Source organism: Ciconia boyciana, chromosome 2 (genome assembly GCF_034638445.1).
Source record: "Ciconia boyciana chromosome 2, ASM3463844v1, whole genome shotgun sequence".
NCBI lineage: Eukaryota > Metazoa > Chordata > Aves > Ciconiiformes > Ciconiidae > Ciconia > Ciconia boyciana.
Window position 1 is genome coordinate 140,039,097 of NC_132935.1, and position 20,046 is coordinate 140,059,142.

Sequence of the window (20,046 nt, forward strand, 5' to 3'; positions counted from 1 at the left end):
GGTTTAATGGGGAGCATTAGGACACATATCTAATGAGGAGAAAACAAAAGCACCGAACAGCTGCTCATTAAGTGCATATACTATGCTGTACGTAACAGGTAAAGCAAGGATTCTAGGGAGGGGAAAAGAAAACAGTAAGTGATCACATAATTAAAGACTTCAGGATAACATAGATGTTCTTCCACACCTGGAGGAACAACGTAGTCTTATGTAGTCAGGAAGTATATCCCAAATCACATATTTCAACCTCCACTGAATTAAAATTTGAGGTAAAAAAAGTTATCTGTATTTTTAGACGTGCCTCTAAATATACACACAAGTAGAAAAAGCTAAATATTTATCACTCTTTCCAAGTAAAATAACTTTTAAGGCATAGAAAATGCCAGCAAATATTTCAGATTACTGTGCTTCTGTATTTATCTTTCCCTTAATATTTAATCCAAGTTTTGGTAAGTGCAAAAAACTTCATGAAAATATCAACTAAAAGTATCCCACTTTTTAAAAACTTTATGTATTAAACCTGATCAACATAAAAAAAATACTTTAGAAGTTACTTTCCATGAGTCATGCCTAAACTATTCCAAAAACTGAAGTCCTCACAACCTTGAAACATAAGAAATAGGGTAACTAATTTGGTACAGCTGCTATTAGTTTTCATAACACTCAGTGCATGGAAAACGACAAGAAATTACTGCATTCTATATACTGGGTTTTGGGGTTTTTTTTGCAAAAGTGTCCAGTCATGTACTAACCTTATGCCAAATGCATTCTGACAGGACACCTGCCAACCCCTGTGGGACAGTGTGTTCTTGGACAGAGTTACATACTCCCCTCACCTCCCTGCAAAGGTATGGAAATGCTCCGTTTGACAACAGCATGCATTTCTCAATACACTGTTAAAATTCACCACATCGTTTTCAGTATCGAACTTCTTGCTGGAGAAAACCAAGAACACCTTATTTAGTAGCATTAGGAATGCTACTATGATATAACATACCAATGGGAGCCTTAAAAATAATCTGTTCTTCACAAGCCTTACATCTATTTGGGAGGCAACTTCTTGAGAGGAAAGCATTCAGTGCTTTTGATTTAAAAACTGTTCTCTAGACTGGAACACAAAGGCAGACATAGGAAAGTGCTTCTTCCTTCTAGCATCAATTAAGTCATCAATGCATTAGATAAGGTACAAGTGCAAAAAACCATAATGTATCCTGGGAAGGAGCACTTGGAAAAAAACAGACTTTTCAAATGAAGGCTATGAAGATTTAAGTAAGGATCCTCTGCATCTGTGCAAATTAGAAAAAGTCCTTTTATTACAGGATTAAGTTTCCTGATAGGTACATTAAACCATCTTGCTATCTATTTCCAGAAGCATTAGAAATCAAACAAGAAACATATTAACCATTTTACTTATATTGTGTGGTAGTCCATCAAAATGTCTTCGTTTCTAATTACTTCTGTATACTTGAAAGATAGTTCCGGTAATATTTTTTTCCTAATAGGAGACCTATGAATGTGTCCTGCTACAGGGCACTTTTCATTATTTTCACAATGTGTTCTGTAAGAGGCAACACCTCTTACCCCCCCACTCCCTACAATAAGTCCATCATCTTACTGTACTGAAGTCTCCAACGTTTGTGTTGTGGAATCACAACGGGACAAAGAACAAAAGCCTGTCACTACTTCACAAAAAGCTGATTCCCTCTTACAGGTTAGGGTGGGAACACACACACACCACCACAATTTCCTGGAAAGCTAGTCAACAAGTTATAAAACAGGAAGGAAAATATATCCACGATCTTTGAATAAATGCATTAGAAAATGAACTAAAGTTTATTAATAAGTCTGAGGAGAAAGATGCAATTAAGAAGTGACTCAAAAAAGCCAACTGTAACTTAGTTTTATGAAAGAAAAAAGAGAACACCTTCAGCTAACTAAGCAAGATGAATGATCTGAAAAAATATACATGTACATGGCTAAACTGAAAAGTATAAAATATTTGGAATGTTTTGACCACTCACAATGTAATCCCTCTAAACTTTATGGTCAACTAGATTATTAAAAGGTAATGACATGATGACATTACTGTATCAACTATCTTTGTGAAACACAAAAATAACAAGACTAATGTCTACAATAAATATTTTTACTAAGTAATTGTACTTTTAGAAGTACAATTTCTATTATCATCATTATAAAAAAAGCAAAGAGCGTTTCAAAGAACTAACAGAACTAAGTCAGCACGAGAGAAGACAGAAGACATATTCCAAATCAATTTATACATTTTTTAAGAAGTACGATTACAAAAATTCAAATCCGCAAAAAGGAAAACAGAAAGTATGTAACATCATACCCTACAAAACAAAAAAACAAGTCTAAAAAATAAATTAAATTTATTTGTGTCTCTGAAGGCTAAGCAAGGAAGTATGAAACTGGGAGGAGTTTCGCTGGTTACCCATTTTAACTGGGAGCTAAATTAAAAAAGTAATTCAAGTAATATCCATAAAACTATCCATAAAACTCCTTCAACCTTAAGCGTATTTTTGTCCTATATATCATCGAGTCTGATTTCAATGTATGAACTAAGAATCAGTTTGTTAAAAAAAAAAAAGAAAATCACAAGTTTATACTGAAGAGATGAGAGACTAATAGAAAAAAATTCAAGAACACTAGACTAAAATTTTAAAAGTTAACAGAACTAAAGTGCATTTTATCTGGGACAGCCCAAACGTGGTTATCAAAATGAAATGGAAGAAATCAGAAAGCTACTAATGTAGTATCTAAATTTGGAAAAAAAAAAATTTAAAAATTAGGTAGTGAGCTGCACCTAAAATAAAGGTAATATTCCTTCTCAGTGTTTTTAGCAGGTTGTATGCTATTCCCCACATCTTTCCTGGCAAATAAATACAGATTCACAATAGGGCACAAAGTGTTTTATGCAGCTGGATAGATCAATTCATATGAAAATTAAGGTTTGAACATGCACTGTTAAAACTGTGAAGTAAACGTGGAAACAGGTTAAAAGAAACCAGGTGAAAATCGAGATGCACACCAATCTTCCTTCACAGAGCACCCAAAGCAACCAACTACCTTTGACTGCTATTTTGAAATACTTGCTAAAAATACAGAATGTTACAGCAAGAAAGAATGGCAGAAAATTGAAAGAAAAACAAATTGTTTCTCTAGCAGTGAAACTAATGAAGTTTGGTTTCCTATGGTTTATCTTTTGTTCAGTAATTCCTAACCTTTAACCTAGCTGCCCCAACTCCCCCAGGCTAAAAGGAAGCTAAATTGTTGTATCAGGAGAAAGTACACCAGCAATAAGACTGAGTAAATTACTCGTTATGATCTTCCATAAGTAAGCTACGAGATCTAGTAAGCTCAAAGACAGTGCTAGGAGTCCCACTTTAGGTCCCACTAGACCAGACTTCACAGAAATTAACAGTTACATAGCAGGAAACAACCCTCTGCCCACAAAGATGGACTGGACTTCAAGGGCAATGTCTAATTTACGACTTTGTTTTGTGCCTGAAGACTCTCCCCAGCTAGATATTTGGAGGCAGGTTCACTATTGCCTTGGTTGCGTAAACTGATGAGCACCTCTGGCCCCAATCCAACAATGCACTTAAGTATGTGCTTAACTGTTTTGCTGGATCAGAGCCAGTACATTCAGCAACTTAGGAGACTGAGTTCTGCATCCCAAGTAATAAGCTGTTAAAGCCCAAGGACAACATTTATGAAGATGATTTGTCTGATAAATAAATGAGATGTCCTCTAACCACAGAAGATTACAACCCTAGCCATAGCAACATCAATGGTCACACTGTAATACATACCTTTTTATACTCTCTTCGGAGATGGCGCAACAAAGTTTATTGATTTGGGCTTTCTGTTTCAGTTTCTGTGTGTGTTTGTTTCCTTATTCCCATTACAACACACACCCCTTCTAAAGGGATGAGACAGCCTTAGGAAACCAAACTTAGCATAAAACTTCTACTACTACAGTATTTCATTCTTAAGACTGCTTTGTCCACACAACTAAGTCTCTGGAGAAGCCACGACTACTCCAAAACTTTTCAAGTTTACTGCCGAAATGAAGAACTACAAATATGAGGTTTTGGAATCTTAAACCTCTGACTAAAGTTTTATAGCTTGACTCGTACATTGAGTTGCTATTACACGACCATTCACAAGAAAAGAACCTACATCTTAGAGAAGATTAGAAAAAACAGTAGAGTAGCTTATTCCACAGCAGAAAATTTTCATTGGCTATTTAGGCAACAGTGGCTGTAAACCAAGTATTTCACATCTTAAGTGTCATGTAACCACTTCAGTGCTCCTCAATGACAATTCCAATGCTCCAGTTCTCCCACATAAGCAAAGCTGCCCCATTTGTCAGTATTTCCCATATGGAGATCTCCCATGACAGATCACAGTTGTTTCATGGAAGTAAAACAGTCCACATTCAGTTTATGGAAGAAAAGCATTAAAACCAAAAAGCAGAGCATAGCACAGGAAACTTGAGTCTTGCCTAAGAAAAAGAATGCAAAATGAAGCAAATAAATTAATCTCCTGGTCTCTAATTACTTACTGCTATAGCCTGAAGTATCTAAATTTTCAAGCACTTGCATTTCGCACAAAAACGTTCACGTTCGCTACAGAAAGGGCATTCTAAACAAAGTATGTTTGGCCAGAAGCCTTTAAAAAAAACCAAACCCAAAACAAAAAAAAGCAACCACCAAAAACCAAACACCACCCTGAAACACTGAAACAAAATTCTCAAACAAACAGTGCTTTGAAGAAAATTATTTGTAATTTCAGCCACGAGGAAGGTTTCTCACAAGGAAGGTTTCCCATATGTTTATAGATTATGAAGAAAAAACAAGCATAACCACATTAATATAAGCTTACCTTGGATACTTCTTCTTTTCCACTGTTTTCCTTAATGAATACTTTTTCCAGTTCGGGGCTTATTCCTTCTACATTACACGGCACACGTGAAACAGTTGATTTTGGCACTGAAATGTTTGACAGTGGCATAGGGACTGATCTGGAAATAGAAGCCTAGAAGGTAGAGAGCAACACGATTTGAAGTTGGAAAATGGAATAATGACAGAAGTCTGAGACCAGTACTAAAAAACTAAAAAGAAGCTGTGTATTGATTTTGCCATCTAGAAGACCATCTTTACTTGGCAAATTTAAATAAACAGAAATGCTTGCATAAATCAAAAGCCACTAAAATCACCTCTACTTAACTCAAAGAAGTGTTCTATAATAAAAGCATTCTACTACTTCACTTATCAGTAAGTAGGCAGGTATATGTACTTTCCAGACGTACAGACTACAGAACACAAAGCAGGGGGATGGGGAGCACGCAGGGTGCTGGTGCTGATGGTTTAACTGGGATCCAAAAGGCATTTCGTAACATTCCTAAAGCTTAACCACTCAACCGAAATATTCACTTAATGCAATTTTATTCTCTTTTGGTTGGCTTTAGTGAATGAAAAATAAAGCATTCATTCTGAACCTTTAATTTCATTAGCTTATAGCTTTTCAGAACTTTATGCCAAAGGTCTTAAAAGAAATCATTTTGAGTTTAAGAATCAAGCATGTAAATAAATACAAGTATGGTTTTCAGGAAAACCTGGTGGAGTGGAGCTCTGCTACCAACAAGAACCGTTTACAAGAGTGCACATGCATCTTGCGCAGTCAACCTCAAAAGCTTTACCTCGGCAGCAGCCCCATAGCATAGATGCACCTACGCTGACAGCCATGAACAGTGTTCACTTCCCAATATATGTTCTCCTCTTGTTCACAGAATCACAGGATGCTTAAGACAAAATGTAAAAATTTTTTTTGAGCTCTTGCCAGATGAACCTTGGACAATGTGCAGCTCCGAAGGTGCATGTCACTTGTGTGGAGGCACTCTCTGACAAAACACACTGCCTGCAGGACGGGTTCCCACAATAGTGCCAGAACTGCAAACTTCACTGACCATGTCAGAGAATACCTTCTTGAGAAATCAAAATGTTGCACAAGCCACAACAAAGTGAGCTCCAAGTACTAAAGAATGTTCCTTCAAAGCCTATGTCCTAGGTGGATTTCAGTCTGTGTCAAAGACTGTTTTTACTGTGACTATAAATAGTGGCACAGGTACCTGCAACAGCTTACTTCGAGATGGAAAGCAAACCCCTTTTCTATGCAAAATGTAGTGGGATCCTTTGTTATAGAGGCATAAAAGTTTCAGGAAGAATATCAATTTCCTATATGTCTTCATCACAAAATTAGGTTTTAATCACAAGATTTTATCCAAACAGAAGGAACATAAAGGATCAGCCATCACAGCTCAACCTCTTCTTTCTGAAATAATAGCTATTTAAAAAGGCAGTCAGGAAGTACAATGACAGAACCAACATTACAGGAGTTCAAATAGTGGCCTGTTAGTAACATGGGGTCCAAGTTAAGGATCCACTGTAGGCGAAATTCAATCAGGACTCAAATGTCTGCACTGTCAAATGAGACATGATTAACTGCTTTCTACAAGTGGCTTAAGGTTCACAAAGTCATTGATTGAACCTTGCCTGAGCTTTAGAACTGTAATTGGGTTTCAGTTTCGCTGGCAGTTTGTAATGGCTAGAGCAGACACTGCATGGAGCATCCTCCATTGCACCCTACTGAGAATCTAGTTCATGGTCAGGTAATTCAGCCAGGTAATTTGTTCAAAGCTATTCTTCATATGTGTCAGCATCTTTATAATGGAAGAAATATAGATATACTCAGAGCACAGGCAAATTTTTATAACTTTGTGAAACATGAAAATGAGCTGAAAACAAAAATTGTCTTAGCCAAGCTAGTGTTAAAAAGATCAGTTGTATTAAAATTTGCCTAAACTCACACATCACTTTGAAAAATAGGTAAGTAATAAGACAATAGAAAACAGAAGCTGTCAGACTAGGAGTCTCAGCTTAACCTCTCAGAGAGGAGGATATCAAATCCATAGACTGATGGCTGGAGAGAAGTCCTGTCATCACAGTGCCCATTGGTATAGAACATAAGAATGGTCATCAACATAACCTGGACATAAGATTTTGCATCCTAAAGATTATGTCTGATTGAGGTTTTACAGTAAGTCACAGTGTCTGGAAGAAGAACAGGCTGGTGATGATAGCAATTTTTCCATTTAGTATGATGGAAACTCTCAAAATATACTGCAACGTAGCCACTGCAACCACAAACTCCCATGCTAGAAGACAGAATCCTGTATTGACAATGATTCTGGACTACCATAAGAACCAAGAGGTATGGCCTAGACAAAACCATGAAGACTTTTATCCTGTAGTGTGACAGATCCTCTAGTCACCAGTCACTAGGGATGGGGTACTGTGGCAAGGATCATCTTGATTTCAGCTGAGTTTAAATTCAAGGTGAATTATCACTTACTTTCTTCCTCTCTGGCCAGGAATTGACCAATAAGCAAAGTATCAGAAAGATTCTTAAAATGGGACAAGGAAATGAGATTTTCCCTCAAATCTCTGGTGATACAGCGTTGCTGTCTTTTACTGATTAATACACGGTAAGGTGAATTACAAGTCTGTTCTTAACAAGCCAGTTAGTGTACTGCTTGCTGCTCAAACATTGATCAGTTGTTGGACTGCCAATCCAGACTGCTTACCCTTGGTACTTTCTTTTTCTTTCTTTTCTATTTTTATTTTTTTTTTAACCCGCTCAGTTGAAATTGGGTTGCGAAACTGATAAGCAAATACCTTCCAGAGGAGCAGAGACTTTTGAAAGTATACCACAAAAATGAGTCTTGGAAGCAAGTATGTATTCCTGGAAACGCAGTCTTATCTGGCCATGCTCAGAGTTTTTACAGCATCTTAATATGTTTTAGTTGCTATCCTGCTGCAGCCCTTCTTTCTTTTATTATATGATGGCTATCAGATAAATTTCAGTGAAGATGCAATGGTATCAGGTTGTTAAGCATTTCAGTGTACCACATAAGAAAACAAACAGAAGAAAGACGGGAAGAAACAGCAGGCTATTCACCCAACCCTGATAAGGTAGGAGGCTGTTAATATAAGCAACTATCTACTTACCTGAGTCTGACTGATTGCTATATGGTTGCCATGGAGAGGTGACTGACGTTCTTTCTCTTTACTGTGACGACTACTCTGTTTACTGCGCTGAAGCTGCTGCCTCAGTTTGGCAATCTGCTGGAAAGAAGTGCAGGTGAAGTGATAATGAGTTATCGAATGGGTAACTGCGCAAATCTTCATGTATAAAGTGAATCACAGACATTTTAAGTCCTCTTTGGAGGATTTTACAAGCATACAGGATTGCCTTCCCTTGAAGCATGAGCATTAAAGCTTCTTTCTGCTTATTGGATACTTTCTCCAAAGTATCTGCCCTATTTGCCAACCTGAATATGACAGCAGGCTTAGCTTAACTACTGAACTTCCTCATTTACAAACAAGCACTCATGTAACAACTCATGCAAACAAAAGTAGTCAGAAGGACAATTTGTAACAATTTCTGGCCTATAACTGGTTTAAACTGGGGACTATGAAGCCTACAGTTTAATTTATTTGATCTTAAACCGAACCAAAGTTTTCCAGTGATAATTCATCATAAAAGCAAAGGGCCTTCACAAACAACTGGCAATCAATATGCACTGCTCATCTTGGATAACTTATTTAATAGCATTTCCCTGCAGGCTAAATTATCACAGATTCCTTCAGGCAGATGGAATTATCTTTTCTGCTGTCTGCTGCAAAGATGTCTAACCAAAAGTTACATATTTTAAAGGTCAAATGCAACTAAAGCCATTATCCATTTGACCTGCTCCTTAACAAGAAACAAAAGAATTTCATTTGGGGATTACTCCTCGATAATTTCTACGTGAAAGAGAGTATTTACATCTATAAGCATTGTCTCAGAAGTTTAGACTATGTGCAAATTCACACAACAGGTACATACACTTCTTTAAGACTGGATAATTTTTTCCTTTGGGCTCAAGTCCCACTATTCCTCATGCTCAGCACCCTGGCATGTAAGGCAAAGCATGCACAGCCCCATTTCATTTTTAACTCAGCTAGAGATACAATTTTTAAAAACCTGAAGGGCAAGTAAGGAGAAGTGAAGGCACATGGAATTCATATTTCAAAGAACTTCATCAGCTGGAAGGTAACCTCTCTGAGTGACAGCTTACAAGTACACGCACTCTGTGGTTAACTCCAAGTAGTTAAACATATCACTAGTGCTCTTGCAAAGCAACTCTGTGGTAGAGAATCACTTCACAATCACCCTTCACAGTGTCAAAGATGACAGTGCTTGGTGAAGAGGTTTGGATGGAGCTTTGCTCCAGGCTGTGGACTTTCCTTTGTGATGTTTCTGGTATCACTCACAAAAGAAGGATCCGCCTTTAAGGCTTCATATCAAGTCTTGCCACAGCTCATTACCCATATTCAGAGACCTGCTACTCAGAAATGGCTGAATACTTTGATCTTTCAACAACAGACAAACAGTTCAGACTTCCAAAAGGGTCTGTGTGTAGAATACATCAAGATTGACAGAGCCCTAATATGACTTTCTAACACAGATGAGTTAGATTTAGAGAACTGGGAGACTAATCTCTTGATGAAAGGTGCAACTCAGGCACCATGTTGGAAGAAACTTTGAAGGAGTCTGAAGGGGTACTTCATCTCTACAAAAAAAAAATTTGTCCAGAACTTCCCCATTCTCCCTGTAGGAGTCATGGCAATTAGGAAACCTAGCTCCATAGAGAGATGAAAAAGCAAGCAGGTAACCAGTCTGGTAAGTATACATACATCTACAAAGATTTATTTCTTACATCAGAATGTTGAAGAATGGGGAGAACAGGGAAATAATCTTCATCTTCCCCTTTAAAAACTTAAACACAGAAAAGAAAAACAATGCCCAGATCAGAAGACAGCTGTGGACTGAGATGGCTGGCTACAAGAATAATCAGAAAGCAGGGAGAGTGCTGTATATAAATCTTTCATTTCTACTGCCTCTCCTTGATGCTGTGTGCTTCCTCCTAGTTAAAAAGTTAAATTACCTTTTTTTTAATTTATTTAAATGAAATCTGGCTTTCTGAGCTTTCCTCAGGAGCATGCTATAAAAAAAGGTCTATACAATTCCACCTCAAACATCTGGCTGAATGATTTCTGTTGCAAACAGCTTGCAAATCTTTGAGGACATAGCCTCTCACTCTAAAATTTGGACAGTAAAAGCATTAAATGGGAGAGCATTGATAGGCTGGTATGTCTCTAGACTGACCAAAACCTTGGAGCTCTGATATTCTGAAAGGAATCATGGACCCCTGGAATCTGAGGTTCTCTCAACCACCTCAAGAGTATGTATATTTTGGCAGTCAGTAGGTTCTTGACAGTAACAGAAAGAAAAGGCTTCTTGGGTCACTGGGAAGAAAGAGAAAGATGAAAACTTGTTGATGAATCTGACTGTGTATCTGGAGCTGATACAATCACTTAAGCCAAACATGCAATGCAGTGAAGAAACAGATAAGCCTTCCCAGATCATCTGTCCTTAGCCCTGAATTTGAAGGACCCGAGCTTTCCATGATGTGGTAGTTACCATCAGACAAAAAAAATGAGAAAGTAAGGATGGACATCTAAAAAGGAATCTGCCATTTCTTCTTCATCCTCCAGACACGGGAGACAGAGGCTTGCCAGCACAGACAACCCGGCTTCAGAGCAGCCACACTAAGCAGATAGTGGCACCAAGTACATGGACAGAAGAATCCTCCAAACTAAATAATGCTCCATCTCTTCACCACGGGGAGTCCACAGTGAATCTATCACTTGCTAAAGCTAATGCTGAAATCCCAATAGCTTTTTTCTTCTACAAGTTTATCTTTTTATTGCCAATTATTTTCCATCTCAAACTCAAATAAAGACACTACTACTAACAGGAAGAGGTAGCTGTGCTAGCTTCCTAGAAGTTTATCTTCACCTTCTTCCTAAGCAGCAGAGAAGCACAATCAGAGCACCAAACATAACCAAAATGAGCTGCAGATAGGTATGAGGTACACTAATCCTAGGAAAGCAGATATAATTTGCGTAGTGAGGAAGGAGTCTGAAACATATGTCTTGATGGCACCTGTTTTACCAAGAATCTCAAAGAAGCAGCAGATCCTGTCTCTTGGGCACTTGACTGATGCAACTAATATGAGCTAGGGAATTTGCTGTGCAAAGAAAATGGTGCCAAGCGATTGGTATCAGGAAAACATGTACTTGAAGATCCAGCCATTACACGGGCGTAAATACACTCTGACATTGAACTCCATTCAGGGCAGCAAAACAGGTATTTCAGATGAGGCAGAAAAGGAATAATGTGCTATGCTGGGGAAAAGAGAGTGCAGTAACAAAACATTCCCTTTTAACAGGGCAGCTAAGAAGAACAGAAAGGGTTTAGGACACCATTTCCCTCACATGCCCAAGTACTGAACATGAAGGTGAGTGGGGCATACACAACCATATTAAGGAACACATGTAAATCATCACAAAAAGATCTAATGTGTACCCTTTAAAGCACCCAGTTGTTGAAGACATTAAAGCCTTAGCCTTGCACATATGTGCACTTAGATCCATAAAATGTGACAGTGATTTTAGTATACCAATTCAAATGCTCTCCCTGTCTACCTGTAGCTTGAAGATGGGCAGAAAGTTCTCATTATACAATACAGGCATTTTCTTAGAGGATGCAGCTGAAAATAAAAAAAAAAAAAAAAAAAAGAAAAAATCAAGGAATTCCTCAAGGAATAAACACAATTTGAACCCTACTTCTAATGTTCAGACACAATTATTTAAAATCTTTTTGCTGCTTTACAAGGTGTAAACATATATGGTAGTAAATTTCAAATTATAGTTTTTAATTCATATTTGGCAAGTGCTCTCATGTGACTGTATGGGGGGGAGCACAAAGCACACATCTGTGCACATTTCAAAAAAATTAAGAAAGTCTTCAGCCTTTCCTCTTCCAGTGATTGTTCCCTGCAATATTGTTGATGTACCAGAAAGACTCTTTTCTTGACGTATTTTACAGTTATTTATAAAAAAAACACCAACAAAAAACCCAAGAAAACACAAAGATCAGTGCATCATAATAGTAATAAACCTACATCAGGTCATTCAGGACACAAATTTGCAGTTTGGCCTTGATGGTTTACTGTCATACAGCCAACTATAAGATGACCAAAGATTATTAAACAAACAAGAAGTTAGGAAAAAACCCTGTATTTTTTGCTGGATGAATATTTTTACAGCTAGAAGTGTACTTGAAATAAACATGAATCTTGTCTATACCACTTGTAATATGCATGCAGTCTAATACAACTGATGGCACAAACCTGAGAAATAAGCAAATTAGGTTGGTTCTTTAAAACACTGGCATAATCTGAGTATCCTGATAATTTTTCATTTGAAGAAAGCTAGATGCAGACTACTAATATAAAGGAACATGTCATCATTACTGTCCAACTGCTCATTAATATTTACCAGCTAACAGGCTATATTTCTACAAATCAGGCTACACGACATAGTAACTTCCTATTGCTGAACAAGCCACAAACTCCTTATTAATAAGAGGGAGCTCTAACTCATTCATGAACCATTTGTTAATAAACAAGTTAACCAGTAGGTCAAAGAGTAAAAGAAGCATTAGAAATTCACCCTTAACCTTTGAATACAATCTTTCCATTGGTATATGAAAGCACATAAAAAGTGCAAGCTCTCATATTGGATTCTCTTTTATTCCAAAGTCCTTTTCAAGTACTCTGTTAGAGCAAAAGGCACCTTCCAAGGGGGGGTTGCTGGTGTCAGTGTAACAGATACAGCATACAGAGGTGCTTAAGGGAAGTGAAAACTCACCTGTCTGAAATACATCTTTAAAAAACTAACAAACTGAAAACCATTTGTTTTAAATCCCAGGTTTTTCCAGTTCTGGGTAAATTCCAGTTCAGGGTAAGCTATAACTAAAATTATCCCTATTCAACAGAATTTCAAACTAACTATTCAGGTTGAAAGGGGAAAAAATACCAGTGGTTCAAACCACTACTTGGTTTGTGTCCAGTACAAAGACTCTGATTGCAATCTTTATCTCCCAATCAAGACGTGTATCTATTAAAATAACTTTAAAGCAGTCTGGCATTATCTTACAACAAGTTATATTCAAGACTTCATAAAAACAAGCAGTAGATCCCTTCATAATAAAAAAAAAGTAAATCTTGTTAGGAGGTGATAAAAACGGTACACTCTATCATTACAAAGTTCATATTGAGAGCTGCGGAGTTATACATTTTTTAATAGACCCACCACAAGAAAGCAAGAATTGCCTATTTCACTGCTAGACAGATTCAATCCTGACACCCACCTATTTCAATTCAAGGGCAAAATAATTTTCAAATACCCAAAGTGAAAATTTTTTTATGTGGTAATACAGAATTCATTTGCTTGCTTGGGATCTTAAGTCTATACACTCATTTTTAGTTTTTTTAAATGTAAATCTTTTAAAAAGAGCTCCCAGTTGTGTTAAATAAATGCATTTAATTGTAATAGCTCTCAAACTAACCAAGGAAAAAACAATTTTTTTAAACTTAAAAGCACATTAAATCTTCTTTTGTCAAAACCAATTAAAGCTATGCATACAAGTATTTGACTAGTTTACAGTATCAACATAATAAAAAATACATGCTATAAATCATTCCATTAATTGTTGGAACAAGAAAACAAGAATCCAAACTGCTAAGACAAGCCAAGGAAATTGTAAACAGCTATCTCTTGTTTACTGCCAAATGCTATGGGAAACAATTCAAAATGCTGAGCAGAACTAGTTACCTGTGTTACTCATAGCAAATGCAGTTGCCCAGCAGAGGTGATACTTTTATTTCCATTACTTAAGCTCTTGCTTTCAGCTGCCTATAGCTTTGTCAAATTTTCTCTGAAGGCTACCATGCAACATTCATCTCTCCCATCCCCTTCCCATCAAAGATTTCAGTAGAAGTATTAGAGTTGTTTTAAGAATGAGATTAAAATTAAAGGGGGGTGGAAATCGTTTTACCATTTTATGTGCTAAAACATATTATCGTAGCTTTTTCCTTGGGAAGCTCTGTTGTCCAATGCTTTGGAAGAAAAAAGCCAAACATTTGTCTGGGGGTCCTTTATGCTGGGAATGTGCCCCTCTATTCCCTTGGAAATACCTTTACATTTGGCAAAGCTTTAGCAAAAATTTCAGTTTGCACGTGTTCAAGAAACATGTTTGGAACTGATAGCTAGTAATTTTGCTAGTAATTCTGTCTCTACTGGGCTTTACAGTTTGAACAGAACTGCCCCAGAGAACTTCTCCTTCCAGAAACTGCCGATTACTGTGGCACAAAGAAACTGTGTGCGCAGATACTGTTGGTATTGAACAAACTCTTAACACCCACCACACAGGCATTAAGTAGCCAGACAGAGAAGCTGGAACCAGGACTTACAGATGAGGGACAGGAAAAAGAAAGGGATAAAATAGAAGCCAAATAATGGCGAGACAGAACAGACAAGGAGCTGGAAGGTAACTGAGCAAAAGCTCAAATAAGGGAAGATAGACGAGAATTGGCTGGATAATGCACACAGAATGACACTGGGACTATGAACCCAGGGAACTAGAAAAGGCAAGAAAACTGGTTTGAGAAGCTGGAGAAAGGAAAACAGAGGAAGCGAAAGAACTATAAGCTGGAGAAGGCAAGGGCAGGTTTTGGGGTGAACAACCATTGCAAAATTTGGATAGAAACAAGTCCTTTCCACACACCCCATGTCTACAGTTACATGAACTCTGGACAGAACGGAGTTTACAGGGACAAAAACTGAAATATTGTCATTTCAGCTGAGCTGGAGATCATTTTACTGTATCTACTTTCTCATTATGCAAATCCACTTCACTTTTGGTGGGTTCTTTCTAGTTGCAATTGTAGTCTACTGCAAAATACGTATGATTAAAGAGCATTTCAAGTAATCACACCATTACTGTATCAACACTTACCCTCCTTTTTCATTTGTGAAAGTGATGTCCTCTCTATATCCACCCTTAAACTTGAACAAAATTTCTAAACAAGCTAACATACCAACTTACACATTGCATCTTTCAGGAGAGCAGCGTTAAAGAACAGAAAGCTAGCTAAGGTAACTCTGAACAGAAAAATTAGTAAGGAACAACAAGCTGGTTCCTCAGCACTCACTCTGGCCACTCTTTCACAGCCTACACTGTGTAGTAGGAAGAGAGGAAATCCAACAGGCATAAAATAACAACCACTCTTGAAACAACTCTTACGTTGGAGGTAAAACCTGTTTCAAAAGCAACAGAGGGGAGGGAAAGGGTGCAGCTTCCTGGACTCCAGATAGGGATTTTAAAATGTCTTGGGCATATCAAAACTTGAAAGGCTCCACTGTGCAAAACTTCTCACCTCTTTTAGTTGATCAGCACTTCCCCATGATGCTGAGCGCTGATGTGATCTCTTTTCTGCTCCTTCTTCAGCCCAACAGCTAGGTGTCTAGAAGGAAAAAAAAAGAAAATATACTCTACTGAATTCTCCAGGTAAGAAAAACTTTTGGCACAAATTATTGCTTTACTCCTTCTGCAGTGTCAGAGTTCAGGCATTAAACACGAAGAATAAATTTCAAAATCTGATATGCACCAGTAATAGTCTCAATACGTAAAAAAAACAATATAGAAAACTAAGGCTTTGTAAACTTGCATTTACAAAGGATGAGGACAGTGCACATTACTGAAGAAGGAATCAGAGGCCTGACAATAACAAAAAAAACTGTACCTGGCTACTCCCATCTGCGCTTTGGCATCCATTTCTAGTTTTCACTCAGTGGACAGTTTAGAAAACCACAAGATTAAAAAAACCACACAAAAACTCAGAGACCAAGAGCCAGGATTCACTTCTCCCACCTGTCTTCCTTAACCACTGGGCCACATATCAATTCCTTCTTGCTAACTCTGACTTGACACAGAGTTTGATAGACCTTTTATAATTTTTGGCACCGACCTACATGAGCAGAACAGTGAAGAGCAGGCCTTCTCTAGCCTTGTCTGCAAGCCCAGAAGTCTGGGGATGTAGGAGCTATAAAGTTAAACCCCAAAGATTGCAAAAGGTCTAGAAGCCAGAACTCCCAACTCCTGTGCTTATTCACCGCAAGACTATTATGAAAATTGAGGGTATCCACCAGCATTTCTGAACACGAGAGTCACCAGCTGCCAGAGCAGCAATGGGGACATCTAAAATCCAGGCATAGTTTGGGGTATGAACCATATAAAACTCAGGGCTACAGGCACATATATAACTCTGTGAAAAGAAAAAAAAAAAGGTGGGTTTTTTTCAACCATTCCTACCAGTATTAGCTGAATCTTTCACAATAAGGCCACAAGAAATAAAACTATATCACTGAAAACAATGACAATTTGGCAGTGAGGTTTTTCAGGGAGGGGACCACTGCTAATACTTCTCCAAGGGAGAGAGGACCTCAGCCCAGCAGGACATGTAGGATCTGGGATCCACCTCCCTGCAGGACTTCCTTCTCGTGCATGGAAACCCCGTTCCTCCACAGCTTTCCTTACTCTTGCTTCCTCTCTAGGGTCTAGAAACTTCTGATACACGGAAACTGTTCTGCTCAGGAAGGAGGCCAGGCATCACCTTCGAGAACACCGCAAAAACCATGTCTGCAGCTCCTCACCCTCACTGCCCAGGGAAGGGAGGTGGAAGCGGCCCTCCGGGGCCAGGCCACTCAAGCCAAGCACGCCAGGCCAGGCCAGGCACCATTAAGCACTGAACTGTAGTTTCAGAGCACAGGCTATACCTTTATAATCACTGCACTGCCATAGTATTATATGGCCTACAGCCCAGCACCTAACTTGTCAGTGCTAATATTTAACGTGCTAAGTCACTTCGTGTGCCCGGGCCTACGTATCCCACTTGTGTTTTCTGCCAGCCTTGCACTTTCCGTGTTTTTGGTGGGGTTTTTTTCTCCGTTATTTTTACACCACCAGGAATTCTTCCACCGAAGGCCCAGCAAGCTGTGTGGGCGATTAGAAAGCAAAATGGAAAAAATCAGTAACGAAGTTTTTGCTGCATGTTCCCAGGAAAGAAAAAACAAGTCTTTATAAAAAGTTAGGGTTCTGTGTATTTATTATATGACTCTCTGTGTGGGTCTGGGGAAGAAGCCAGAAGATAATGTGGTTAGGAAAAAAAAAATAATTAACAAGAGTGAAGAGTCAAAACAGCTACTTAAAACTATGAGGGAAACACGAGAGTCCCTCAGCCAGGCAACCCATGACTCTCGTCACCCAAAGCAGAGCCCCTGCCACACGTGCGCTACCTGCGCGTGCACGCGCTCACCCGCGTTTTAGCGGAGCCACGTTCTAAATAATTACTTGTTCTCGCAGGCTGGGTACTTACCACCTCCCTGAAATTTGTGTGAAAGACATTGTGTTGCTTTTAAATTTTTTTAAACACAGAAGTGGCTTGCAGATTACTGAGAAGACGGGGGGAAAATTTGCTCCTTTTTCAAAATCATGGGCTTTCACAATCTATTACAATTTACTTTCCAATTTAAATTACTCTCTTCTTAAAGTATTTTACTATATCCCAAGTACAGCTGGAACCATACCCTCATACAAAACCAGAAAAACATCAATGCAAAGGGAATTCTTTGAAAATTTAACTTCCAAAGAGTGTGTTCTGAATACAACACTGCTCCATGGTTTGGGGAACAACTCCAGGACAAAGTAGAAACAGGCATTTCAGGTGCTTAAATATTTTCCTGTAGTGCAGGAGGGTGTACCAGGGACCACTACAAGCTGGACCACTACCACTCATAGCCTCTCAACTACAGCTTAATAAACAGAACAGAAAAGACACTGAGTATCTAAAAAGCCAAAGTGAGTTTCTCAACAAAGAGAAGTAAACTGTTAAAAAACAAAACAAAAAATGCAGAAAGCAAGAACTTGCCTGTGTTTTTTAATAAGCACAGATATTGATCCAGATACCAAGAATAAAAACAAACTAATAGCAACACCCTAAACAACTTCATCAACAACACTGGTGACCTAGTAGAGAGAGGTGGGAATCCTTATATTGCAGTTGATTTAATCAGAAATCAAAAACAACAAATACAAAACATCCATTCACTTAATACTAAATTTTGTACTTTCTCAAATATGCTTTCACACTCTCTTCCACTCGAACACTATCTCCCTTGAGACAAGGATTACAAAATTGCTTTCAATCTCTAGTAAATTGAGTCAAGTCACAACCTTTCAAAATATACATACAAGTATCAGTATACAGGGGGCAGACTATTTGTGTCCCTCAATTTTATTTGCAGTATTAGATTACAAATACTATATGATGTTCCTAGCACAGTACTGAAGTCAGGCAGTGTTATATTAATATATGCTATTTATATTCAGATGGAAAAAGGAAAAAAGGTTAAAAAATAACACAACATAAGCAGTTACCAGAATATTATAGCAAGCCAGTCTTCTTCAAACCCTAGAAATTGCTGCTTATAATATATTGTAATCCACATTATATGAAGACAAGCTTGGGGTTTGTAACCTAAAATCCTTATATTCACACAAAAGCTTTTTTAAAAAAAACCCAAAGAACCCCACACTTGTTACACTCAAACAGAAATTCTGCTTTTGTAAGTTTAGCTCATGTATGAGCATCTCATATCTCACTCGAATGTTGTAATTTACATCACAAATAAGATGGGCGTGTACAGCACCCTTGATATGCCACATTTCATGAAAATGGTTTTCCCGTCTTTATTTACGACTTCTACAAAACAGGCTTATTCATGGAAGCCTTCATTTGAAGCTGCAAGTGTACTTCCCATGTGTTAAACATTTAAAAAATGATTAAAGTAAAAAAGTAACTCAAAATTGTATTTGAAGAAAAAATTCTGCATCACAATAAACAAAACCAAAGTTGCTGCACCTCAAGTCAGAAACACAGTAAGAGAGGTCATAGGCAATATCTCTGAAACTGGTAATATTTCAGAGCTGAAACATTTACAGCATCACTTAAGTATAAACTGAACTTCATGAAACTGAAAGATTATTCCTGTAAATCTATATTCAGAAACTAAGATTTAAAACATTTTAGGAGGAGAACCTTGAAAACATTAAGTAATGCATGCTGCAGCTTCAAGAGGAGTAGGCTGATATTTCAAAATCTGAAGGTTCGTGGTCCCAATTTCAGCTGACAAATGCTTAAAGCACGCGCATGGGATAGGACGTGCTGAGAACACCACATCTGGTTGCTCTCTTCAGTCTTAATGTAAATCACAATTACCATTGTTCTAACTCACCCAACCTTGTAGAGATCAGCGTTTCTTCCAACGCATTTGGTAATTCTGCCTTGCTTTTCCACCCATGTCAGGGATATACACCTACATTCTTTCCACTTCATTTAGATCAGAATGACTGCATGGAGTACCAACCTACCTAAACCTAAAATAAGACTGAATTACTCTAAAGATCTCACATTTTATTGCCAACCCTTCACTCTAATTACTGTATCTAGCCTGCATTCCAGATGAACTACATTGGGGGATGGGTGCAAAGATTAAGAACACAAGTCTAGGTTTTACAGGGGAAGCAATAATGTTCTTGAAGAACTTCCACTTCTTTTGTGTTCAAAAGAAACACAACAGAAGCACTATCTCTAAGACAAAGTCTGATGAGTCTTCAGATGTTTCTAAAGCATTCAATTCCCTCTGGAAATTTTACAGAAAGAAACGGCCTAAAGAGTTAGAAGTTAATTTGACTATAGGTGATGGCTCCTCTTAAACATCAGACAGGTTAAGAAAAGTTAGAATGATAAATTCATAGTTATATGACACATCTCTTCCTCCTTGTCCCTTCCCCCCAAAGTACATCATTAAAATATCCCATGAAAGCAATGATAACTAATACACCAATAAAAAAGCTTCATGTCAATGAGCCTCCTGGTTTATGATG

The 20,046-nt window shown here is 37.9% G+C and overlaps 1 protein-coding gene across 4 annotated transcripts in view; it reads right to left on the bottom strand.

The window, feature by feature from the left end:
* The window catches only part of GLCCI1 (glucocorticoid induced 1), a 57,651-nt gene that overhangs the window by 12,496 nt on the left and 25,109 nt on the right, over window positions 1-20,046 (bottom strand). For 2 of the 4 annotated variants that reach the window (XM_072854217.1, XM_072854220.1), the window contains exons 3-5: window positions 15,479-15,565; window positions 8,097-8,210; window positions 4,912-5,064 (exon numbers count right to left, since the gene is read on the bottom strand). In XM_072854217.1, the coding sequence (XP_072710318.1) occupies window positions 4,912-5,064; window positions 8,097-8,210; window positions 15,479-15,565 (354 nt within the window). Of the gene's footprint in view, window positions 1-4,911; window positions 5,065-8,096; window positions 8,214-15,478; window positions 15,566-20,046 lie in introns of all 4 variants that reach the window. The other 2 variants (XM_072854216.1, XM_072854219.1) reach the window with 1 other exon arrangement.